The 27,665-nt window shown below is 42.0% G+C and overlaps 1 protein-coding gene across 1 annotated transcript in view; it reads left to right on the forward strand.

The window, feature by feature from the left end:
• bckdhb (branched chain keto acid dehydrogenase E1 subunit beta) overlaps nt 1-27,665 on the forward strand; it is a 56,799-nt gene that overhangs the window by 26,329 nt on the left and 2,805 nt on the right. Inside the window, exons 7-9 of the mRNA XM_086112781.1 lie at nt 6,978-7,075; nt 7,876-7,986; nt 24,625-24,711. Coding sequence (XP_085968907.1) covers nt 6,978-7,075; nt 7,876-7,986; nt 24,625-24,711 — 296 coding nt within the window. The remainder of the gene's footprint in view (nt 1-6,977; nt 7,076-7,875; nt 7,987-24,624; nt 24,712-27,665) is intronic.

Below are 27,665 nucleotides of genomic sequence, written 5' to 3' on the forward strand. Positions count from 1 at the left end.
CAGCTCTAATGCTAAGTTTAAAGATCTAATGGTCTTTGCCTATAGGTCCTGTTTGAGGATAAAAACACACATTTGTCTCCTGGAGGTCATAGAACAGTGGTCCCAAACCAATGGCCATTTGGTACCAGGCCGCACAGAAGACAGACCAAAAGAAAAAAAAAACATTGTTTTTCCCCAGCCAAGCCCCCAACCCGCACCTTGTTGATTAACTTCCAACGGGTAATATAAGTCTGGCTGAGTGACTATATGATTGAAAATTGTGATATTATGAGACCAGCTGTGAGCATATTTACTCCATCAGACGCGGCGGAAATGAGAGTCCAGCTTTTCCTTCCAAATTTGGTTTGCCAGATGAAGTAAACGGAATCTTAAAAACAATAATAAATAAATAAAATAAAGACGCACTAAGCAAAGTAATAGGAACAACAGTAATAACGACCGGACATGCAGCTAAACGCAGACCGGATGGGCAGCTATGACTCATGAGAAGTTCCTTCCCACTGATCGTGTGGCAGGAGCTCCAGAGCGAAATAGTGGATGAAGCCATTGTGCAAGGTATGTCATCAAACTCAAAGCAATGCAACAAACCCGTTGAATAATTTCAAGTAGCACGCAAGTGATGAAGTGGAAAGCATGAGCACAGCCTGCCCACGTAAAATTAGCAGCTAAGCCATAGTAACACACAGTCACAGGATGAAAGCGTCAGTGTGTCAACTTTTGATCATATACATTTGCAAGTAACAATGACGTTAACGCTGTATGTCGGATCATAACTCAAAAAGTATTATGTTTACAGTTTAAGGTATGTTCATTATTCCTGAGGGGTCCATTTTTAGTATGTCACTGTTATTTTATATTGTTCTACATTTGTTGTACTGTTGAATACAACTATGTGAAATGAAAGAAAACATTTTTGGCTGTTGATAAAATGTTGAATGACTCCATAATTATCTGTTTGTCAGTACCAATGCTTTAAAACTGTAAATTTAAAAGTAATGGGAAAATCGTTTTTTATACCTATTTCACCTCTTTCAAAACTCAAGCCATTTTTGAGGCTAGTTGTCCCATTAAAAAAAAATTATAAAAATCAGCCGCTACAGACTTTTTACATGCAGTCAATATTCGGGTTAATGTCCAACTTCTGGTTGCTTGCTTCAAGCTTTTTATTGCCACTCCCAGTTGCACTGAAGATTTCTTGGGCAAGACCTCAAACCCCGATTTGCTCCCAGTGGGCCTGGTAATGCTTTGCATGGCTGCAGATGCCCATTGGTGTATAAATGGGTGCGCGAATGGGTGAATCTAAACCTCTTTGGGTACAATGATGGTGTAGATAAAGTGCTATATGTCCTTGGGTGTCTTGAAAGGCGCTTATAAATAAAATCTATTATTATTATTATTATATAAATGCACTCCAGTCACCATTTTCCCAGGCTGTCGGACTCATTGGAAAATATGATGGAAAATGTAATAGGATAATTGATTTCTCAAAAGATTCAAAAGTGATAGCCCTATTCTCAAAAACCTCCATTCACACTTGGATCAGTGACATCGGTGACAAACTTTGAAAATGAAGAAGGCCTGGAAACCCTTGTACAGTGGTACCTCTACTTAGGAAGTCTCTTCAGATGAAATTTTCAAGTTACGAAACGTCTCAAGAAAATATTGCCTCTTGTTACGAAAGAAATGTCAGGATACAAAAGGTAAAAATACAGTATGGGCCACTACTCGCAGCTCCGAGTTTCCTGAACGCAACATACTTATAGCTGCTCCGCCATTGGCTATTACCGAGCATCATCATGGCATCCCATTGGCTAAGAGGGACTTCTACCGTGTGTGGCTATGTGTGAGGATAAATAAATAGATATGTGTTGATGCAGCGTCCTCGTCATTCGCCCCTCGGGCCATGAGGCATTCCAATAGTTTTACGTAAATGTCAATCACCCAGAAAAAGTGTCGGGCGATCGCTCACTATGCTGATGTTTGCCTTGGAAATTTTCAAAAGATTGTTAAAAGCCGACAAAAGCAAACGTCCTTGGATCAGTTCTTTACAAAAACGCCTGGCAAAAAAACACTTCTGAGAGAGAACATGGACTAAAAAGGGCAAAAAACGATGAGGACGCAGTTAAAAGTTAAATGACCATAATTTTTATTCTTTACTCTGTTGCACAACTCTCATTTATAGTGCAATAATCTAATTGTAACATGTATGTGTTACATATCAAAGTCTCAATTTGGGGGGGGGGGGGGGGGGGGCTTGGAACGAATTAGGGCATTTACATGGAAAACGCGTCTACTTACAAAATTTTCAAGTTAAGAAATTTCCTCCAGAACCAATTAATTTGGTAAGTAGAAGTACCACTGTATTTGCGTGTTGTTCTAGGATAAATATTGTTAATCGGCTGTATGTACTACAAATGTGTGTTGCGTGAGAGCTTCCCTTACCAGTGCTTTTTCATATGCAGTGCTGAGTTGCACTCTCTTGGGTTTGAAGCGACATGAATATGAGTCCTCCCCTCAGTCAAAATCAATGGTGGGTCAACTTTGCCCACCAAATGCAGAGTTTCGCTGACCGTCACGATACCAGATCCTTCTTCGAAGCAACGAGGAAGATCATCGGTCCGGCTCACAGTCCTCCAATGGCTGTGAAGGCAAAGGACGGCACAATCCTGCAGGAAAAGGAGGATACTCACCAGCAATGGAAGGAGCATTTCATGGAGCTCCTGAACCGTCCGACATGCGCAATAGACGGCTTCCTCGATCCTGTCCCCCAGCTCCCCGTGCAACACTGGATGACGGAGCTGCCGACTCTCCGGGAGATCTCCGGAGCCCTGAGGAGGATGAAGAAGAACAAAGCTGCTGGAGTCGACGACATCCCCGTAGAACTTTTACAAGCTGGGGGTGCACATCTCCTCACCCGCCTCCACACGTTCATCCTTCAATGCTGGGTCGAGGAGACGGTGCCTGGGGAACTGAAGGACTCCGTCATCGTCACGATATTCAAGGAGGGCGACAAACTCGACTGTGGAAACTATCGTGGAATTTCCCTGCTGTCAACTGCTGGAAAACTCATCTGTCGTATACTGGCCGACCGACTCACCTGTCTCGCTGAGCGGGTTCTTCCGGAGTCCCAGGCGGGCTTCCGTCCAGGAAGGGGAACCGCGGACATGGTGTTCTGCGCCAGACAGCTCCTGGAGAAGTGCCGGGAGCAGCGGAGGGAGTTCCACGCCATCTTTTATGATCTGGCCAAAGCGTTTGATTCTGTGCCCCGAGCAGCACTCTGGAAAGTGCTGGAACGTCAAGGCTGCCCCCCCAAATTCATATCCCTCATCCGGATGTTTCACGACGGCATGAAGGGTTGCGTCCTGACTCAGGGCGAAATGACTCCCCCATTCCCGGTTCGGACCGGAGTCAAACAGGGCTGCACGGTGGCGCCGACGTTGTTCTGCCTCTACATCGCCGCGCTCATCCACCACGTCACCCCTGTCCAGGAGCACGGAATCACTCTACGCTACCAAACTGAAGGGTCGCTCTTCAACCTCAGCCGTTTGAGGAGCAGGCGGGGGACCACGGTCACGACCGTCAGCGAACTCCAGTACGCTGATGACAATGCTGCGGTCTCCAACTCCTCCGGGGGCCTCCAGCTCATCGCGGACGGCTTCGCCGCGGCGTGCAGGACCTTTGGCCTCTCCGTCAACACCAAAAAGACAAAGACCCTCCACCTGAACCATCGTCCACCCCAAATCACCATAGACGACGAACCCATCGAGCAGGTCTCGGCATTCCCTTACCTGGGCAGCATTATCCAGGAGGACGCCGGCCTCACGGAGGACCTCACTTACCGTATCCAGGCAGCCCACACAGCCTTTGGACGCCTCGGTCGTCGGGTCTTCAGGAATCACGCCATTTCCACCAACACGAAGATCATGGTGTATAAGTCTGTCGTCCTCCCGACCCTTCTCTATGGCGCCAAATGTTGGACCCTCAATCGGAGCAGCATCAAGAGGCTCGAGAGGTTCCACCAAGGACGACTCTGATCTCTCCTCAATGTTTCCTGGGAGGAGAGCGTGACTAATAATGAGATCCTCACCCGGGCTGGCCTCATGAGTATTGAGGTCATGATCACCCTGGCCCAACTGCGGTGGGCCGGCCACGTGCAGCGGATGAGCGACGACCGTCTCCCGAAGCAGCTCCTCTACGCGGAGTTGCTGGAGGGCACCCGTCCCCGCGGTGGCCCGAAAAGACGATTCAAAGACCAGCTAAAGGGTCATCTTCAGCGGTGCCGGATTCCCCCGGCACAGTGGGCTGACCTGGCCGCGGATCGGGCGGCCTGGCGTGGGGCTGTGCGGGGCGGGGTCCGGGTCCTCGAGACTCGACGCGTCGCTGCGGAGGAGGACCAGCGAGCGCGGAGGAAGGAGAGGGCCCGGCAACCGCCCGGCCCCCCAACCCACTTCTGTCAATCCTGCGGGCGGGGCTTTCGGGGAAGACTGGGCCTCCACAGTCATCGGAGACACAAGCACCAGGAGCCGTCGCCTTGTCCTGGGGGCCGCATTCCTCGATAACGAGGGCCTTCACCGACCGACCGATCTAAACCCTGTTTTTTTCTGCAACATTAATCAACGTGGAGCTGGCAAACACTAGCACTACTATGTTGTGCTGATAAAAGTATATGTGGTCTCTTCTAGGCAATGAGTTTCTGGAAAAAAGCATGTGTTAGCCTTTGGAATTGGCCAGACAAAATGTACTGCTGGAGGAATGTGTGTTTGATGGTTGTGTCATTCCATTTGTGGTTCTACTCATCCCTTAAAGTTAGTGGTTTTGAAATCTTTGTATCTTCAAAACCACAGGGTACCGTTTTCTGTGTTCTGTATCAACCCTCGTAAGTGTTGGATCTGCACGTTGCTGGTTTCATTCACAACTATGAATAAAACACTTTGAAATTGAAATGAAGAGAGCCATACTGGTGAGAACTCCTGGGTCATAGCAGGAAGGTTTGGGATCCGGTTCTGGATCTCCACCTTGGGCTTTTGATATAATTTGTTAAATTACAACTGTCACCCTATGCATTATCTATGGGTTCCCTCTGAGTACTATAGCTTCGCCGAAAAAACAAGTAATTTAGAAGAATTGCCAATAGGTCTACAGTAGAGCTGGGGAAAACCGTGGACCAACTCGGTGGTGTCGATTGTGTCGTCACAAAAATGCCTGCCTCGAAACTGTTTTGAATAACTTCATATTTAATATTTGCAGCACCAAGAACATATGTTTGGCCACTTTTGTATTTTCACGGACATTTACAAAATAATGACACCGTCTTTTAAATTATATATATATATGCATGTACTTCAAACTGTTAATTGTTAGAGCTGCATACATTCTTTGTGTGCTCATTTAATTTTGAGAGATATAAATGCACTTTTTTTTGTCTTGATCGGTGAACAAATACATGTATTTTATCATGACTCTAATATGAAAAGTGTTGTGCTGAATAATATTTTATGACTTGACTTTTGACTTGCTTGAAAGTAAATACTCTTTTTTTGGGAGGGGGGGTGTTAACTTGCCCCCCCCCCCCCGATTGATTCGTGCTTGAAACTTGAAGAGTACTACTTGAGGCTTGTGATTTGCACATGTGACTTACTCCCACCTCTGGTGGATACACAGGTTTATTGCACCCACTGCCATCCAATGGAATAAATTATTCCGCCTATCATTCTTTGCCACAGGCATGGATAAATCAACATATAGTTACGATAAATAAAAATGTGTTGTAATAGAACAGCACTAATAATAATTATGAATCATTCTGTGAGATTACCTCATGTATTCATTATTTCACTTTTTACCAAATTATACAAGACAATTGATTTTCCCAATTGAATCGACTGTCACTCCAATAATATGCCCGCTTAAAAGATCAAGTAGCCCTAAGACGTTTGGTCGACTCAACAGAAATACATTCACTGCAAGAGTGTATTTGTTTGCAACGCTTACAATGTATGAACCAGATGCTGGTCTGTCAAGGAAGGGAAGCTCAATTTCGGCCTACATCATAATGTCTGTTTATTTATACGTGAATTCTATTCTCCGTTCCTTTTCAAGAAAATGATCTGTGACCCTGTCATACCAACAAGGTGTCTTTTCCAGGGTCTTAACTGGGGTGATATAAGTCAGTCTGCGAACACAAGCAACTACAATAAAACACAGCAGAAATAAAATATTAATCTGTCGCTAGTTGTTTTCAACAAAGAGAGTGTCACTATGATTATTAGAAGAAGTCTCCAGTTTAACTCAGAACAGAATGAGAATTGAAAAATGCTCCCATGGATGCCTACACCGAAAGATCGGTGATTGGCTCATTTCACTGTCAATGAAAAAGAGATTCAGCCTCAGACAGATCATTCAATCATCATGCAGAAAAGCTGAGCGTCCGAGCCAGCCGATAAACGCCCACTGTCCATAGACTCCCAGAGACGCTGAGCGTCCGATGGGCGGGACAAAACCAGCATTTATCCAATGACTCGTCTCGTTTCGATGGATTGGGACAACGGGCTCTGAACTCTCTCGACGCCCAGCGTCCGCGCTGTAGACGCTCAGCGTCCACACAGTTTAAAGCACAGTGAAGCTGCAGGAATGAATGAGAAGAGAGTCGCGTCATAACCAGTAATAAGAAGCTGATTCGGAACAAAAGTTGAGCACGTTGTAGCACATATTTAGTCAATGACATGTACACACAATTGTATGGACACACATATATTTGATCACTTATTTTTTAGACATTTTAGGGGAAGCTGAGCTTCCCTTGCAGTCTTAGAGCAATCTCCTCTGGTATGAACAGTGAATGAAGGTTAAACTGCTTGAGGGGCAACATTGCAGTACGTTACAGTGTACACAAAAACAAGTGTACAAGTGAGTTTTACAACCAGGTTGGATAACTTTGCAGATATGGAATGCTTCTGATTGACTTTTTGTGTTTGCAGTGGAGCAAGTTCCCACAGAAGCCTTCACTATTCCACTCTCACAGGCTGAGGTTGTGGAGGAAGGAAGTGATGTCACATTGATTGCCTGGGGTACACAGGTAGGTGATCCTGCACATCATTGACAACATCTCAGTGGGTGTGCTGAATGGTTTAGTCACCGTCTATCTTTGGAACCCTGGTTACAGGGACTAGGGACAACAATATGTGATGTTCAAAGCCGGTGGATTAATTTTAAGTACATGACGAGCCTCCTGTGTCACTGCAGGGTCTCTCAGCTGGCATGCTTAGACTATATCTGTGCAGACATCTCAGAACCAAGGCCGTGCGTTGCTCTTCGCCTATTAACGGCGCATGTCTGCAGCACTCTTTCCATTGTTGATGGTCTTTTCATCAGCGAGCTTTGATTTCTACGGCTTGCTGTCACAGAGCCTGTCACTCACCAGGAGTCAGATTCAGTTTGATTGTTCCCAGCCACTTTACCTGGCTTATCCGTGCCGCAGTGTGCCTGCAGCCTGAGATGGGGTCCAGAGGATACTGAGAGAAAGCGTCTCCATCAAAGCCCGTATTATTCTTGAAAGATGACTTGGCAAGAGAGATGATCCAGTCAAGTAGTGGAAACAATGGCCCTTCCTTCTGAAACGTATTTCTTTATTTCCTACTTCACCACTCCTCAGCTGCTTGGCCATCTTAGTTAAGTGAGAAAGAAAATCAGACGAGTGGAATTTGAGATCCAGAAGAGCAGACAAAGTTATTGTTTCAGACAGTAATATAAACTAAATTAAAATGTGTTTTATTCGCAAGGTATCCCTACTCTCTTGATAGAATCACAGAAAGTAATGAGTGAAAGACAAAAAAAAAAATCATGATCATGTGCCCCCCCCCCCCCCGTTTCTTTTAGGTACATGTGATGAAGGAAGTGGCCCAAATGGCTCAGGAGAAATTGGGTGTTTCCTGTGAGGTCATCGACCTTCGCACTATCCTGCCATGGGATGTTGAAACTATTTGCAAGGTACCATTCAATCTTGTACTAGAAAATGTAAGCAATGGACCTCAAAGAATTAAAATAAATGCATTTATTACCCTAAGATACAAGGATGTACTAAATAAGAGATCTGTGTACACGTTATACTCTTCATTATTATTACCATATATGACCTACTGTGTGGAAATATGGGGAAATGCCTGTAAAACAAAACACAGTCCCTATTCTAAAACTACAGAAAAAAATGCAATTCAAATTATTAATAGATCAAAATATACGGAACCCACAAATCCACTATCTATCAAATTAAATATGATGAAATTGTATGACCTGGTTGACTTTAAAATCGGCCAATTAATGTACAAAGCACACAATAACCTGCTCTGCCAAAACATTCAGAAGTTTTTCGAAATTCGAGAAAGCAGCTATGATTTAAGAGGTACCAACGTATTCAAAAAACTCAAAACAAGAACAAACATCAAGCAAAGAAGTGTATCTGTCAAAGGTGTTAATCTGTGGAATAATTTCGAAACCTACCTGAAAATGAGTAAATCGCTTGCTGAGTTCAAAAACAAATTCAAAAAAATAGTAAAAACAACCTACATCAATCAGAGTTAAAGTGACAAATTCTAAACCTTAAATATAATGATAAATCAGAACTAAGTTGATAAATAGTGAAAGGTATGGCGATATCCATTATGAATACAAGAGAAAATTGACAAGAGTGCCAGGGTGTGGATGTATAAAATCCCGATACAAACCAAAAGTTGTAAAAATATCACAGTTAAGGGTAAAGCATGAGCCTTAATGGAGACTTCTTTCTTCTTACTTTCTTTCTTTTCTGATTGATATAAAAATGATCTATTTATATATAAACACATAACATTTCTGTCAAATTATTACTGTATATGTTTTATGTTCAATAAACAAACAAACAAACAAGATGAGTTTGTATTTGGCCAGTGCCATACGTTTTTATAAATTTGCCTTTGTCAGACTAAAGCTACCAAAAACAAAAAAATAAAAAGACAACTTCAGTTTTAAAGTACTGCATTTGCTCTTTAGCAATGATACTGTAGCCACTTTTATTCAGGCTACCATTTTTCACTTACTTCAACAATTATCTACTGTATTTGTAAGTTTGCATGACTTGTTCCCCTTTTTATTGCCGAGCGTCATTTGTCAAATAAATGTTAATACCATTCATTACAATGACAGGTTACCAATATGCCTGTTTTACAAATGATTACACTGTGAAAACATAGCGTAAAAAAATAGTACCAACTGTTTAGCAGTATAGTCAAACACTAAAATGCATTAACACTATTTCAGAAGTACACTGTCGCGTCCCATAAAGTACATCAAGGATGGCCACAGTAAAGTGGCAATGCCCTCCTTATTGCAAGAAGTGATGTGACCTAAATCTTTTGGGGGGGAAACATTTCAAATTATTCACCTAATTCCATCGAATTAGCTGTGGTTTTCCCACAGTTTATTTTTTCCTGGGATATAACGTTTTAGTCCGTTGTACATGGAAATGCCACGTGCTTCCTATGTACACGAGTGAGTCACAACATGAAGTATTTGTTTATTTTGGATATTTACTGTCCAATTTTCATGGTTCTCAACAGCTTACTATGCAGTTCCTGATGTCAGGCAATTGTTAATGCCAGCACAGAAAACCTGGGATGGAATTTCATTTCCAATGAAGAATTTAATAGTAATTTAATAGGGTGTGACTTGGAAGTGAAGGCACAGGCAGTAGTGGTCACTCTGAGACTGTTTAGAAGTTGTGTTTCTCAAATAACTGCAGTAATTTTAAACTACTGCCTTATTAAAATGTCATGAAATGGAATGGTGGGTTTATTTATGTTCCTCATGCATAGACACACACACACACACACACACACACACACACACACACACACACACACACACAGACTAGCTCAATGGGCGGGCGTCCTGTCTCCATTCCCATATTGGTTGTGAGCAACGGGGTCGACTTGTACTGTCATGGCGAGGTGGAGGAACTGAAGGACTGATTTATTCTAAATAACATTCACAAAAGAGGCACAATAAATGAATGGTTAGGACATCCCCCTCACAGTTCTGAGGTCGTGGGCTCGAATCTGGACTCTGGCTTTCCTGTGTGGAATTTACATGTTCTCCCCGTGCCTGCGTGGGTTTTCTCCGGGTACTCCGGTTTCATTGCACATTCCAAAAACATGCATAATAGGATGATTGAGCATTCTAAATTGTCCATTGATTTGAACGTGAATGTGGGCAGTTGGCTATTTGTGTCTATTTCTGAGATTGTCTGGTGACAAATTTAGCGTGTATCCTGCCCTTGGGATTGGCTCCAGTACACCTGCGACCTTTGTCAGGATAAGCAGTTCGGAAATTGGATAGATGGATAGAACCTTTACCTAATTTTTGAGCTATCAGAGTCCTACCCCCTCCCCCAATTTTGCTGCTGTAGACTGCAAATCTCCCCAGTGTGGGACAAATAAAGGTTATCTTATCTTCTTGTAGCTTCTATCTAGGCGCCTTATAATGCAGTGCGCCCTATATACAGTATATGAAAACAGTTTCAAATTTGTCTATTCATTAGAAGGTGCACCTTATGCTCCGAAGCGCCTAACAGTGCGGAAAATACAGTAAATATTTATTATATGAGTGTAATATACTACTCCTCTTCGCTGACATTTTCAGTGACATCCTTCTTCACTTCAGGTTTCTTGTGGCTGTGGATCCTAATGCTGTATTACTTTTTTTCCAGTGACTTATTAATGTTGCCTTCTATTTTCTGTTCAAAGGTGTTTACCCCTTCTGATTTGACGTTGTTTCAGCAAGACCTACTGTATATGACAAGTGTACTAAATCACTGAAGCACATTTGTGTTTCGTGCCTGCATTTTTAGCTTAGCACGGCTTTGCCCACTGTCAACAAGAATGCAATGGTTCGAAAGAATACACATCTAATATTGTCAGAATGTCTGGGTATCAAATACAGAGAAACAGACTTTGGCAGCTTTTAATGATTCGTTGAAACCAAAATCAACTATCAACGTATCAGATGATAAAGATATGGAGAAAGAAAGATTTGTGGTCCAATGCATACCAAATCATTTGTCAAACTTGGGGGTGGCCATTTTATAACATTAAGCTTGAATGGCTGCTAATGGAACAGGATCACTAGTATTGATGATGTGTCGGCTGACAGAAGTAACACAATGATTTCTGAAGTGTACAGGGCTTTTAGCCCAGCTCACATTTGGCCAAATGCTACAAAACTGATGGGACGGCTCTTCATGATATTGATAGATAATGATCCTAAACTTACCAAGAAGGCAACGCATGACTTCTTGAAGGCAAAGAAATTGAATATTGTTCATAGCCAAGTGAAGTCACCTGATCCCAACCTATTTGATCAGGATACTTCAAACAAAACTAAAGGCAGCACAGCCCACAAACGAGCAGAAACTGAAGGTTCCTGAGTCTCTCAATAAGAATTTGGTTTTGTTTTTTTTCGATCAAAGGCTGGTGGCATCCTCATGCCAATTAAAGAGTGCATTCACTATACTGCAATGATTTAATGAGCTTTGCATCACAAATTCTGAAATTTTCCTTTTTGGATTGAGCTCGTTATTGTAAGGACTTGATAATTAGTCTTATTGCTAGGACCAGCCACTTTTTGAAACCCTTGAATCATGAAATGGAAGACCTTCGTCATATGAGGCTTTTCCTCAGGTTAGCATTTTAAGTCTTCCAACCAAGTTGGCTGAACCCAATCGACCGCAATGCAGAAGATGTCACGTAAAGACTTCATGACATCCAACTGTGGAAAATTCCAACTAACATTATTAAATGGAATGAATTGTCATAAAAGACAGTTTTAGGAAGGTCTGTATCAGTCAGGAATGAGAGCATGGTTACCTTTTAATACCGTTTTACCTGCACTTGGTCATTTTTTGTTTGTCGTGGGGCAGCATGCAAGGACGATAGAACTCACATTGCATGCTTGCACATATTTGGAATTGGTTGTTTAGCGGCCGACCAAGAAGTAGGATAGATGCTTTTCCCACTGCTTGGTGTATTTCCATTTGCACTCTGAAATCACTTCACCATCTCCTCCCTTGGATGCACCTTCTTGCCTCACCGCAACACTGCTCTTGAGTTTAACCTTTTTCACCCTGACACGGCGTTCCATCCTCACGCCCTCGCAGCACATGAATGGCTTTGTCGAAAAGACCTTTATTTACATTCTAACTGTAATAATGCAACTTAATAATCAAATATTTTATTCATGTCCAAAAAGAACACCATACTAAAAAAGACTGGTCGCGATTCACTATGATTCTTGCATTGTAAAATTTCTTCATTTTTTGAGCCAATCGGCTGGATATTAAATGTCAAATGATTAGTTCACTTCATTGCAGAGGTTATGATGTACAGTACTCCAGAACATCATAGATTTCAAAATGTGACTCCCCAACATTTATTTTTCTTCGACAATCCTGGAAAAATAAACTGAATCAAAAAAAAAATGTTTGGAGACCAAAATGAGACTGATATTTTATAAAAGTGGGAATGGCAGGCGTAGAGATTATTTAGTAATCTCATCAAGTAACCATCCTATTTTGTCCACAGTGGCCTGAAATGGAGTTACACTGGCCACTGGGAATGGAAAAAAAATGATTAGAAACAGTCATGAAATTCAACACACACCAGTTTACTTGGTCTGGGTCTTTTTTTAACATTTAAAATTGCTCATTAAAGGAAAATATGAGACTGTGGGGATACATGAAGTTTGGAATTTTATGGGCAGTGTGAAATAGACATTTAATTGAAAAAGTATATATTTTTTTTTAACACAATGTAAACCTCAGATATACTTTGTTGTTGCGTGCCAGATCTGTCACCCAGCATAGCAGTGAACTGTCTGTTCTTTACAGTAATTTGGAGCTGAATCAAGGATGATTTAGGCAGCCTGTTACCAATTAGCATAAACTCTCAGCCATCATTCCTGCTTTTCCATTTCAATGGAGGGGCGTCAGCCAGCATGTGCTTGGTGGCTTACCACAACAATTGTTATATGTTTGGCCTGCTGTCCCTCACACTGGAAGCACTGGAAAGTTAAAAAAAAAAAAAAAAGAATGGCACAGGAAGAAAGTGAACAAATGTTTGGGCCCCAGTCCCTGTTCATATTGTTGTTTCTCTGTAATTACAGCGTTAACACTGAGCATTTTGGGGGGAAAAAACAGGAGTATTCTGTGGAGTGAAAGTAAGCAAACATTTATGGCAAGATACAGAGATGGGTAAAGCCAAACATCATGGATGTGAAAGTGTTTGCAAATATCTTTTTTTAATCAGAGAAAAATATGTTTGGCCTGGGAGTTCATCCGATGTTGGTGTAAATATGGCAACATTGGCGTAAACGGGGCCAGATTTTCTTCACAAATGTACTTGCATACTCTTTTTTTTTTTGCTTGTTTTGTTTTCTTTTTTACGTAGCAGGCCCTGGCGGCTTTCAAAAATATTCTCCATTCCTGTAAATTGTGGGTAATATGTACATTATCTGAACAAGCTATTTACAGTAAAGCATCTTAAAATGTAAAGCTCATTCACCTGTTAAAGATAGATGGAAAGAGAACCAAGACCAGGGATGGGCAATTTCAATGCTGGAGGGGGCCCCAATTTTTCATCAGTGCAACTGAGGGGGCCACATAGGATCATACACCACCTACCCAGATGTGTGACCAAAATACCATTAGAAATATGGACAAAATATGTGCAAAATACGTGTTCTTAATATATTTCATTTTATTTTTCATAGTACATTTCTCAATGCATGAATAAGAGAATCCACTATCCCAGCCCAAAAGCAATTGGTTGGAAGAAAACAACAAAATAACCATATATTATGCAAATACCTCTCTTGCAGAAAAGTACCTTTTAAGGACTGCACAAAACTGCTTTCACAAAATTCAACTCACGACATTTTTTTAATCATTAAGGTACTGTTTGTACTGCATATCATTCCAAATCCGCAAAAAAACATTTACTTACGTTGTAATGTAGTGCGGTTCAAGACTGCACAACTCAGCCATCTCTGCCATCTAATGGGGATGGTAATGTGACAACTTAAAACTGCAGTCAACTCTTGCATACTCACGGCTTGACACCGGCAGATTCGCATATATTTTTTCAAGTATTTTTTTTTTCATGGGATTTTTTTTCTTCGTTTCACCCCCAACTTTTCAGGGAAGAAATATTGTTATCAGCGGTTTTTGAAGAATGTTGGGCATTTGTAAAAATAAATAAATAAAATGTTTAAAAAATCTAAGAGAGAGAGAGAGATCTATATATAGATACATATCTACTGTATAAATATTTATATATGTGATTTTTAAAAAACATGGAGAGGGTGGGGAGTTTGGGGATTAATCAAGAGGCCACTCAGAAATGTGGTTGGAGTTGCCAGTTGCACACCCCAGGCCTGAACAGTACCATTCACAATCATCCCATGTTTTATGGATGTCACACAAAGTATGAATAACCCTGGAATTAAAATTAGCACAAAGATACAAATGATTTTTCATGGTTTTATCAATACTCTTCATTTAGTCCCTGATTATACTGATATGATTGAAAGTCCATATTTACTGTGTAAAATAAGCCCCGTATTTACAAGTTATGGGAGGGCTGCTGTCTCACTGGACCAGATTTTACTTATTTTCCACTGAAGAGGACAAAGTCTTGGCTTGAGATGTGGGCCGATTGAGATCATTGGGGTCAGCTTGTTTGCCTAAAAGCAGGACTAGTTGAAAAGGCAAGGACTGATATCACAAGCATGGCATCCAACGCACATACTGCCAGATGTTCTGTTACAAAAGAATCCTTCAGATCCTTTTTAAGTTCTAAATTAAGTCAGTTGCCTAACCTGCAAAAAACAGTCATCAGATCCATTCAGTAAAACATTACAGTTTTAGATGAACAATGAATTGTGATGGTGATTGCATTATATCAAATTTCCTTATTTTTTTTTTCGTGCCATTTTGTGCCGGTGTTTTCAATTGCCCAAAGCCACGAGTGGTGAAATGTGCCCAAATTAGATAGATAGATTGATACATAGAGCTTGTGAATTCCATCTGAGAAGAACATTTTTGGCTTGTATTGTAACCATTTATGCACCACTTCTTGAACTGCTTTATCCAAAGAAAACCTTCTACGTGGTCCACGCTGGTTCGGCCAATTTTTAACTTTTCAATCCACTTGTACACACTTCTTTTTGATGGTGCGCTTTCTCCATACTGTGTTAAGAGCCTCCACTGAATTTCAGCTCCAGACACAACTTCTTTCACTACATCACTTTGGCACGATTGGCTGGCCACCGGTTCAGGCTGTCCCCCGTTTATTGCCCCAAGTCAGGTCGGATATGCTCTTGCATGCCCACAACCCTCAAGGGGATAAAGCTGTTCAGATAATTGATAGATGCAACTTGAGCGCTGCTAGCCCTGCTCGCGCAGCCAGCGCTGTACAATACAGTCTCAACATAATTATCCATCCATCCATTTTCCGAACCGCTTGATCCTCACTAGGGTCGCGGGGGGTGCTGGAGCCTATCCCAGCTGTCTTCGGGCAGTAGGCGGGGGACACCCTGAATCGGTTGCCAGCCAATCGCAGGGCACACAGAGACGAACAACCATCCACGCTCACATTCACACCTAGGGACAATTCAGAGCGTTCAATCAGCCTGCCACGCATGTTTTTGGAATGTGGGAGGAAACCGGAGTACCCGGAGAAAACCCACGCAGGCCCGGGGAGAACATGCAAACTCCACACAGGGAGGCCGGAGCTGGAATCGAACCCGGTACCTCTGCACTGTGAAGCCGACGTGCTAACCACTGGACTACCGGGCCGCCAACATAATTATTATTATTATTAATTTTTTTTGTGCCCTTAATTATCAATTGGACATTATTTTCAGACAGCGTCAGAAGCAACAGTTTGTAACAGCAATAAACTCAAACAAAGTCTGGAAAATGAGTCAAGTCAGCTCTCATGCTGCAACACGCTGCCCGGAACATCAAAATATAAGCGGACTTGGGCATTGATGTTCATATATTACTTGATAACGAAGACTTATTTTGAAGGTGGCTTTCGTATCGCATTGACGGTGTGTTACTGTCATGTATCGCATGAAGAGTTACTGATGCGGTCAGTTTGACTTCTTCTCCCTGACAGTGTAAACAAGCAGGTATTTGAGGCCCCAAAAAAATGCCTTCAGTATTTTATTGAACTGAGGTACTCAAATTACTCGAGGACTCATTTCAGCCCTACTGTAGATTGAAAGATGGTTCAATATGCTTTAGTAAGTTGTGTTTGGACACACACGCCAATGCTGAGGCGAGGTACGGTGGTGGTGAAGGACAGGAAAATAGTGTAGTGTGTGTCACGGTGTAATTGGCTTAAATTAGTTTAATGTGTTTTCATGAGATGTGAGCAGTTATTTCAGTCGGATCGGAGGTCTCCTGGCATTCTACTCCCCCAGAGGCTGGCTTGGCCATCTGCCCAGTCTTGAAGCTGTGCCTGACTTTTTTTTTCCTCTCTTTTTTTCTTGTGCTTTCCTGAACGCCTTCTCCATTGTAGTTCTCACTTTCCCTCACTGTCTGTCATGAGAGTGAGTGGATCAACGGGGTCAGCTCATGTAGCAAACCTCTTCATTTCCTCCCACCATCATTCCCTCTGCTGTGTTAACAGGCCAAACATTGCCACAATCCCCACCCCTTGCTTTTCACTGAGTACCAATTTCAAGCAGAAGATTTCATAAAGATCACATGAGGACTTGAGTTTGGACCCTTCGATGGCCAGTCAATTATAGGGTCAGCAGACAGGAGCAAAGCCAGCGGGCATGAGGCTGCTTCTCTTTGGCGACACTGGAGCTAAACTTTCGTTTCCTGTCGCATACCATGTGGGAATCTGTGTGTGTGTGTGTGTGTGTGTGTGTGTGTGTGTGTGTGTGTGTGTGTGTGTGTGTGTGTGTGTGTGTGTGTGTGTGTGTGTGTGTGTGTGTGTGTGTGTGTGTGTGTGTGTGTGTGTGTGTGTGTGTGTGTATCTATGGGTGTCATTACCAAGGTTTTTCAAGTTAGAGCTGTTTCCAGCTTTATATGGCAAGTGTGCATTTGAAAATAGTTTTAAATCCCATTGAGGGATTCTGCAAAATGGGAGCAATCTATGAATGCCTCAGTACTGTTTTTATTAACTTAAATCATCTACGTCTGTTAGATTTTAGATTGCACATTCACACACTGACAAAAAGTCTGTTGGATTTGTCATTGGTTGCATGTATTGAATTCATGTTTCACCAACATGACAATTGTTGGAAATAAATTCTGATTCATGTTGGTGAAACATTATTTTAATGCATGCAACCAATACCCATGCTTTTTTTAATGTAAATCCAACACCCTTTTTTCAGTGTACCAAACTCATATCTCATTACATAATACTTAATTTTGTTTTAAATGCTGCCTGCCTTTAGAATGACATCAAAGATGACAGATAAGCTAGCATGATATGCATATGGCAGTCAAAAAGCGTCTGTGACTCAGAATAAGCAGCTCTTGAAAAAACATTTCTGTCTGTACTTCAGGGTGTGTAAACATACAAGAGTATGAGTATGTGTTTGGTTGCGTGTTGCAGTAGGCTCGGGTAGGTACTCATCTGCCTATGCGTGTGATTCGATATATATTCCATGGGAAAGTGACAGTTGCGACCTTAGTCTTTGAGTGCATGCCAGGTCGTTGACTGCCAACACTGGTGAGGCCGCATTGTGGGGAGTGCTTGAACCGATGACATGAACTTGATGAAAGCAAGCTAAATGGATGGCTTGAAGCATCGATGAAGGGAGCGGCCAAGAAAAAACATGATGAGACAAACCGCATCATGGAGGAACGACTGGGTTGGGAAAGCAGAAGCAGGAAGCATACTGATGTAGAAAGAGACTGTATCATAAGAGGTAATGTGGATGGAGTAGCTGTGGCAGGATGAAACTCCATGCCACTCATTACTTTGGGCGTGTATGGGAATGGTAGTAAACATGACATTTCACTTGCAGCCTTGGGAACAACTGTGGCCTCGAATGACATCCCTACAGCACAATGAGTACTAAGTAATGTGTAAGCCACCAGAGCTGCTGCCCTACCCAAAAATCAGGAGCCCGCTGTCAAGGCAGAGGCTGAAGGAAAAGTTATTAGTACACAGTAAAGGAACACTAACTCACCACAGTACATAAAAAAAACAAAAAACAACAACACTAACAGTCGAACACTTTGGTGCAATGAAAGCAACAGGAGTGGCAACAATCATTTCACCCTCCAAAAGGGCAGCCAAGTTTGCAGGTTCTCCAGTGCTGTGACTGGTTACACAATGCCTCTTTTTTATTGTTCTGGCCATACACCGAAACAGACTGCTTCCACCCTGTGTGCTTTGTGTGTCGCTTTTCCATTACACTTTTTCGAGGCTGCGGTTATAATGGAACCATTCCTCAGGACCTCTTCCTTCCTGGTTGTAGAACGTTGGCCAAGGTGGACCGTGACGTCACTGTCATCTAACTGGCCAACAGATGTAGGTGTGATGCGGCATGGAACTCCTCTGCACACTCCCATTTCCTGGTTTTAAGCAATTGAGAGACAGAGAGTCTATACAATAAACATCGTTTTACAACAATACTTAACCATAGTAAATAAATTCATAGGTACATGTGGATGAAATAAGTGAAGCTTTGGTAAAAAAAAATGTTCACGTGCCGTAGGCAAGTCGCCAGTCCAGTCAAGTGAATGAGAGCCTCGGCTCCGTCTTTTCATACATTATAGCCACATTTTAGGGCAGCTGCACACTGCACAATGTCACTCAAGAAATACCCAGGCTGCAATATGAAGAGAGAGAACATATTGAAAGACTGGTCTCCCTCTTACTAAATTGAACCCATTCACTTGAATGGACCCGTGCACATGGCTCGTTATACTTTTGAGCGCAAGCTTCACATCTTTCATCCATAGGCACGTATGAAATTGTATTTCGAAATGATTAAAGGATTTTTATAAAACACAGGATGTGTATGCTGAAAATTGATTTTTCATCTGCGTGAAAGCGTCTGTGCATTTGATGGGCTATAATTTGTGAAGCCGCAAACCAACAGCGATTCATATTTTGAATCGCTGCAAAATTAGTGGCCGAGATTCAGCCACTCATGAAATCTGTGTCAGAACCCCACATACTGCAAGTGTGGCGTGAAGGCTCACATAGTTCGGTTGACCCCGCCCCAAACAATTAGTCCCTGTGGTGATGGAGAAGCAATGGCGGTCAGGATGTTCTGTGACCTCAAATAGAAAAACGCCTTAGGATTGTACCAGAAACGCATTTGGGTTACTTATTATTTATTTAGGGTCATATTCTCCCATGTGCTTAAGTCAGAAAAGACACACTGAATTTATGCACATTCATGAAACGCAAACTGGGTGGAGCGACCTTGAAATGAGGGTGTTCCATGTCAAATCTTGCGGTATGCGTATTCACCCAAAGATTTAATCATCTTGTCTCTTCCGCTCTCACGAGGCTGTAATAAGGACTAGCGCTTCATATCATATCGCACATTTTGGTTCAATTAACTGTTTCTGTACTCGGCTGTTGACTGCCACGTGACAGAACGGCAACGGCTGACTCGTGCTGGCAACTTGGAGTTTGCCTGAAAGCACCACTAACAACATCTTTAGTCACTGTCATGATGACAGTGGTGAGGTAGCTTTTGAATATTCATTATTATATGTGCGGGCGGCCCGGTAGTCCAGTGGTTAGCACGTCGACTTCACAGTGCAGAGGTACCGGGTTCAATTCCAGCTCCGGCCTCCCTGTGTGGAGTTTGCATGATCTCCCCGGGCCTGCGTGGGTTTTCTCCGGGTACTCCGGTTTCCTCCCACATTCCAAAAACATGCATGGCAGGCTGATTGAACGCTCTAAATTGTCCCTAGGTGTGAATGTGAGCGTGGATGGTTGTTCGTCTCTGTGTGCCCTGCGATTGGCTGGCAACCGATTCAGGGTGTCCCCCGCCTACTGCCCGAAGACGGCTGGGATAGGCTCCAGCACCCCCCGCGACCCTAGTGAGGATCAAGCGGTTTGGAAAATGGATGGATGGATGGATATTATATGTGCCGGTCATGAAATCCATAGACGTGATGCATTGCTAGGCAACACTTAAGCAGCGGCTGACTCACTCACTTTTCTCTTAATGACATAGCTCCAGATATGCATTCAGTCATGAGCACAGTACTCTGATTAGATTCATTTTGCTATATTTATTAAGTACAGAGTGCAAATAAAAATGTTCCTTCAAAGTATACTGTTAGATGAGCAACGCACGTCACTGATGACAATCGGTATAATTTAAGCATCTACTAAGCAAGTCAGTTTCACATTCAAAGTGTGACATACCGTACTTTCTAAATTGATCCATATGGAAATCAGATGTCTCAGGAAAACGCCACAATCCGGGACTTGCAGGAATCCTCAGAATTCAATGGGTCACACCTCTTCGGTGGTTGCACGTGGATTCTCAGGTTATGCTTGGTGGGTGTATCACAAGCTTAGACAGGAGAATCGTCACACCTTGAAAGTGTAAGAAATTAAGATAAGTGCAAACAGGAGAATATACTCAGGAACGCATTAATTTTATTGCTTATCGAGGAAATACTGTCTGTGGGTGATGCAGTATATATGGGGCTGCCCCTCATTCTGGACATTTCAATGTCATAGGTTCCCCTTTGTGTACTTCAGCTCTCCTTTCTATGCCATTATTCCTTAGCTGCGCTCCTCCATGCCTCACCAGCTCAGAGTTACTCCTGCCATCTTTACAGCTTCCTGAAAGGCAGAACACACCAGGTGAGGCAGGGGCAAAAGAATTTGTCCACATGCATCATCAGCACCGGGGCCTCCCCTCTGCTTTTTCTCTACATGAATAACTCCTGAAGTTTACAGATGATACCACAGTCATCTGCCTCATCAACAGCGGTGGCCAGTTTGCATATCAATAAGAAGTGGCATGGCTGATTCTCTTGTGCAGACAGCACAATGTGAAGCTATATGCGCTCAAGACTGTTAAGATGATTGTCAACTTCAAGAAACATCTTTCTTCACAGCTGCCACTTGTGCTGTACAACTGTCAATCACCGAGAGACCCTGGACTCTCAAATTCTTGTGATTTACACTTTTATCATGACCGGAGATGATAGGCCACCATTAACTCCATCCTCCAACAGGCCCGGCAGAGGATATACTTCCTGCGACTGCAGCTGTCATCAAATGAGTTCTATGCTAAACCCTCACAGTCTGTGTTGGTGCTGCTACAAAGGAGTGCACAATCAGACTGCAATGGACAGTTAGGACTGCCAAAAAGGATCTTTGGTACCACTCTCCCCACTCTTGACTACTTGCACAGAACTAAAAACTAAGATAAGGATACATATCTCACCACCCACCACCACCTTTTCCAGCTCCTTCCTTGCCCCTGCAGGTGCCTTCGAACATCCATCCATTCGTCTATCCATCCATCTATTTTCTTTATCGCATATCCTTATTTGTATCATGGTTGAGCCTGGAGCTTGTCACAGCTGACTTTGGACGAGAGGCGGGGAGCATCCTTAGCTATTTGCCAGAGGCTATGGAACACTGTACACCAAAAGCAACAGACATTCCAACAGTTTCCCCATTCCATTGATCTCTACAACAGTTGATTCATAATTTCAGTGAAACTTTGCCAGTTGTGTACATCTCTGTAGCACAATTACTACTGTAGGGTCTGCATGGGGTCTTACGATTTTATGTTTGCGTATTCATGGTCCTTTTTCTCAGTCTACACATCACATTTTCCCCTTTTAAAGCCATCAAACAGGCCAACTTGTGTCCAGATATTTTCCTGTGGCTTCATCACCATCTTAAATGATATACAAATGTGTATTGTCAAAACATGCTACACCGCTAATTACTGTTTTGGTCAGGTGACTGCAAAGTTAGTTTTTAGCAGCTAAACTGCTAATGCTATGTGGAGAGGCTGTGCAAACTCCACTCACTTAGTCTTCTTTTCCACATCATCGCTTGTGTAGTTCTTGTTCAAATGATTCAATGGGATTGTTGTGTTAACTGTTTTTGAGGACTTACCTTGCACAACGTTTTTATTTACTCCACATCGCTTTGGAGATTTCGACACACAAGTGACGTTGAGGAACTGTTCTTGTCAAAATAGTTTCATCTTCGGAAGATAGTTCCAAGTCATGGCTGCCCATCAGCTGCACATTTGATCGTGGTTTATTACATTCTGTTGACTTCTTCAATTTGCAAACTAAACGAGAGAAGGAAAAGCTGGACTCTGATTGGCTGCTGTCACGCATGTTTCCGCCACATCTGATTGAGTAAATATGTTGACAGCTGGTCCCTGTAAAATCTCAATTCTGGATCATATGATCACCTAGTCCTGCCTATTATTACAATTGATGGGGTTGGGGATTGTCGGGGGAGTGGCGTATATACATCTCTAAAATTATGATTTTTATTTATTCATTTATTTTTTGCGTATCTCTGTGACCCCCGCAGACCAGTGGTTAGGGAGCGCTGGGTCAGATTATAAACCGTAAATTATCACCTCGCACACACCACCATTCATAAATACTTGCAAAACTAGCCGGAAAAAGTTAACTTGAAGAAATAAACAAATTTCGGGGAATTTCACACTGCATATAGTATTTTAAAAGCGGTGTCAGGCTCCTCTTTTTCCCAAGGTATTTGAAGAATTATACCATGTTACAAATGATTAAATTGGAACTTTTAGGATTTTAGTGAAACGTTTAGTTTTAGTATTTCTGAGGAATATATAAAAAGGCATGATAGTTAGTTTGACACCTGAGTATAATTTATGTAAAATGAATGGAAGGGGAAGTCAAGTATTCACTTTGCTTAAGGCAGGGATGCGAATTTTCTGGCGATCAGCAGATTTCTGTCTTCTTTGGACCAAAATGGCCATTCTTGAGATAAGTGCAAATCCGTTAAGAGATTTAGAGATTTTTGAGGGTGGGACTCTTGGCCCGCGCAATCAGCAGGTTGTTGAAAATTGTTCAGGGTTGGACGCTGTTCAGTAATTTACGACCCATCGATGGTGTTGGTGTCTGAAGAGTGTTTATTTTTTATTTATTTATTTATTTATTTATTGGGTATGGTGACTTTTCCAGGATGCGTCCATGAGAGATGAGTGAAATTGCCATTTCATTTTCTCGTGAGTTTTTTGTTGTTGTTGTTTTATTTATTAGGTGTTTGGCATTAGCAACAACGTTTTAGTGGGTTGGGTGGAAAGTCTTGCATCCTCAAATGAGGAAAAGGCAGTAATTGTTCATGGATTTATAATTTCAAGTGAAGGCAGTTGGTATTGAATTGGGTCTCATATCTTACCACATCCAATAACTTTATTATGGATGCTAATATGATTGTTTGATGATGAAAAAATAGTATTTTATTTGGGCTATTTGGGATAATGAACAAAAACGCCGAACGCCTAATCATTTGAAACATTATGTGATTTGAATGCAAACCTGACAAATGTAAATCACAAGGCAGGAGCTTCCATCGTTGATCAATTTTATGTAGCGAACACAGGGTTCAAGGTGGAGGTCTGCGCTCCACCGGGTGCCATTCCGGTTCAAATTTGTCATAAAAGCAATTTTAAATGGAACCGTTTGAAAAAGAGTACGGTGTTTTCCCGAGTTGCACGGAACAGACATAGCATTGGCTTCTACCATTGGTAAGTGGATGAGATTATAGTCTAGTATTGGTTTTATTCTGTGACAGATAACTGGTTGAGCCGAGGCATCTTCATGGGATAATGGCAGGTTATAGAAAACCCAAATGCCTGTGCTTGGAAGGCTGAGACCTCTAATGTCCATAGTTGTCCCTTCAACTCTATGCACCAGCCTAAATAAGCACCGAAGTTCATGCAGTTCTATCATATCCACTTTACACACAGTTAAATGAACAGACACACAACGTAAGTGAAGCAAGCTGCTGTAGCAGACTGAACTATGCTGTCTGTCATCCACCCTGACTTGGTAACATCAGTTTACAGCATTGTGCATCCAGTGTCCTTCTAATCTGCCCATTTGCACCAACACATCCATCATACGGACTCATGCACAAGAGTCACATGCAGACCACACACGAAACACGGGTGACTTTTTTTTTTGTGGTATGCAGATAGTTGTTTGCGTTCTGACGAAACTTTCCCCTGTCCACTCTCCCAACAATCACTTATACTGTCTGGTTGAGTTTGTTTGCAGATCACTTTCAAGGGCCTTTACTTACTGAGCTCATTCTTAAGTATGAGAGTAAGTGGTTATCTTCATGTAAACATTTTGGGGTGAATTTTGTCAGGAATGTTTTGTGGCGAGCAGTGCACAAGACGTTTCTGTGATTTGCAGATGATAAAACAACACTTAAAATAATAAATTAAGCTATAAATATCTGGAGAGAAATATGTTTTACTGTCCAAATACTTAATACGGCTGAATGTCTTTTTGTGTAGAGAATGTGCAGTAATGCTTTTTGTTTTTCTGTCTTTGTATTGCAGTCAGTGGTGAAAACTGGACGGTTGCTCATTAGCCATGAGGCCCCAATCACTGGAGGCTTTGCTGCTGAAATCAGCTCTACAGTACAAGTGAGTGACTATTGATTTTAAGAGAATACTGTGTTATATAATATTACCATGACCGTATTTTTCAGACTATCAGATGCACTGTTTTTAATCGTCAAGAATTGATAACCGGAATCTGCTAGTGCTGTTTAATTCATTGTAAGCACCGGTAGTTGAACTCATACTCTGTCTGGAAAAAAAAGTGGTGTCGGTGCATCCCTAGCAAAAAAACATCCCTTAATAAATTGTTTTAAATCCTGTTCAATTCGTGGATACACACATTTGCAACTGCCTTATGAAAATCACGTGCACAGTATTCATATATTTAGTCGTAATATATGGATGAACTTCCCAAAATGTAAATACTGATTTGAATGTAATTTGAGATGTGTGGCTTTTCTCCTGTCCAGCTGTGGTGGCTGGCAGTCAGAGTACAGTACTTTACTCCCACATGCAGCAATGTTTTTAGAGGAGATTGCACAGAGTGCAAACAGACCAGACATACTCCTTGTTACTGTCTGACTGGTTGCATGTTATCAGAAAACATATCGGCTCTTTCTCCCCCACTGATTTCTCTTGGTCCCTCCAAAGGGATTTTGCAATGCTCATTAAGATGGATGTCACTTTCCAAGTCTATGACATCCACATTATTTGCTTCAGGCTTAGTTTACTCGCGTACACTACGGCTCTATTTCCATTGTCTGAAGTAGTTAAAAACAGTCACCGGGTCGTGTGCTTAAAAATTCCAGATCGTAGAAAGTGCTTCAAATCTTAGTTCAAACTACATTGAACTACTGCTGTAAGGTCAACGGTTCGTCCGTCAAATTTTAAGATTTCATTCTAAATATATTCAAAAGGATTAATGGCTGTTAGATTAAGCGCATGCACATGCTCAATCACAGTACGTCGCACAACAAGGGTGTTGTGTGAGTTTGAGCTTGATTTGCCTTGACTGAGTGACCAGCAAAGAAATATAGCTCCTGTATCGGAAATACTCAATCCAAAAGCAGTTGAAGCATATCGATGCACACAATGCAAATTACAATCGATTTTGGTGAAGCTGTATGTAAATGGCTGTCAATTTGATTGAATGTTGCCACCTGTCCTCCTGCAAGAGTTGGTGTTGGTACGATTCCTCACAGTCGATCGCGAGTGCAGAGGAGAAAAAAAGCTAACCATTGTGTGTCTTTGTGCATGTTAGTAATATATTTTTTGTGTTAATGTACACTGCACCCTAATCATCCTATCAGTCTCATTTTCACAAAAAGTATTAAAAAAATAAAATAAAATAAAGTAGGTAAATCTTGAACCTACGGTGGCGCGTGACCTGCGTCCCTGGAAGCTGTTAGCGCTCAGCAGTCTGCAATTGCAGCTTGTAATCAGAGCTGTTGCGCTATATCTTTTATCGTTATCATTATTATCATTCAGTTTGTTTCGTGTACAATTCACTGAGGGCACGGGCAAAGAATAGGAACCTGGAGGGCCGAGGGAAGCACTTTAAAACGGCACGTGTGAGCTACGATAGTTAACAGGCTGTAAAAGTGCGTCGCATGCCCCCGTGTCAGGCTGTTGCTCATCATGGGGTGTGTGATTATGTGCGTGCGCGTGTGCGGTAACGGGTCGATCGCGGGAGGTTGGTTGATCGAAAAGTCTACTTCGGTCTAAAAGGTTTGGGCACCCTTGCAATCAAGTCATCATAGTAATATAACTACATGTGGCATGTAAACAGCTAAGGGACATGTGCACTTGTATCTGCTAAATAGTACATATCAGTAATCAATTGCCAGTTTTGCGCCAATTTGTATTTCACATCATGCTTTCATGCAGCACATTTTGGTATGCTCTGAATATCTGCTGTCTCCGAGCAGAGAAAGCAAACAGAAAGCTATTTCACTATCCCTTATTGTCTTTTTTTTTTTTTTGGGCACTAAATGCAACATTCTTAAGCAAAGTTAAAAAAAAAGTTGGAAAATAGATTTCCAGTTTTACTCGTATATTTTGGCTTACTGTCTGGATCTACCACAGTCTGTTGGAAAGAATCCGTCAAGTTGTATTCCATCCAAAGGCTGAGGGCACAGAAAGTGAAAGATGGGTGTGTTCAACCCATTATCCGGATTCATTGTACATTAATTACATTTAATTTAAATTACAAAAAAGGGTAAGCATTTAGCTTTGGACATCTTGCATTCAAACGTAGTACTCGAGTCATAACACAGATGGGACGGCACCAGGGCGGTGACGTTTACGTGCTTGATGCTCTTTTCTTCTGACCTGTTGCATCAAAAGAAATGGTTTCATGATGACATACAGTGCGAAACAAATTTATGAGACCACTACTGAATGTAAGCTTTATGCTTTATGCTAGAAGACCTAAATTACCGGTAATCCCATTGGCAGTTAACAAAGTACAGGTTCTTTTTTTTCATTTATTTATTGAGTATAAAACAATCCAATAGTGAATTGATGACTTTATGTATGTTGTGTGTGTGTGTGTGTATGTGTATGTGTGTGTGTGTCATATAATATATTTTTGTACTGTATTGCCATATATTATAGCCAGAGGCTTAGCAGTACAGTATTGTATTTGTTTACAGACTTGCGTGTGGCGACCATCTGAGCCACCTCCGCTTTCTGTCCCTTACCTAATACGTTACATGTTGTTGTGCGAGCGTCCACGGTAGCAGATGGTGCTTTTCCAGCTCACAAAGCATCTCGAGTCGCATCAGTTTGGAGACCTTTTGCAAGGAAGGATTGGCTCAAGGCGTGCCATGCTAATAGATGACAATGATGTAGTAGCCATCCTCGTAAAATGAAAAGCATTCGTAGAGAAGTTCCAACGAAAAAAAAATATATATACCTGTGTATATATATATATATATATATATATACATACACACACACACACAAACGTCATATTTGCATGCATAATTTCATACGCCATTTTTAATTCCGAATTTACACTGATCTGTTTCTTTTTA

Source organism: Hippocampus guttulatus, chromosome 6 (genome assembly GCF_054856545.1).
Source record: "Hippocampus guttulatus isolate MCC_2025c chromosome 6, RoL_Hgut_1.0, whole genome shotgun sequence".
Taxonomy (NCBI): domain Eukaryota; kingdom Metazoa; phylum Chordata; class Actinopteri; order Syngnathiformes; family Syngnathidae; genus Hippocampus; species Hippocampus guttulatus.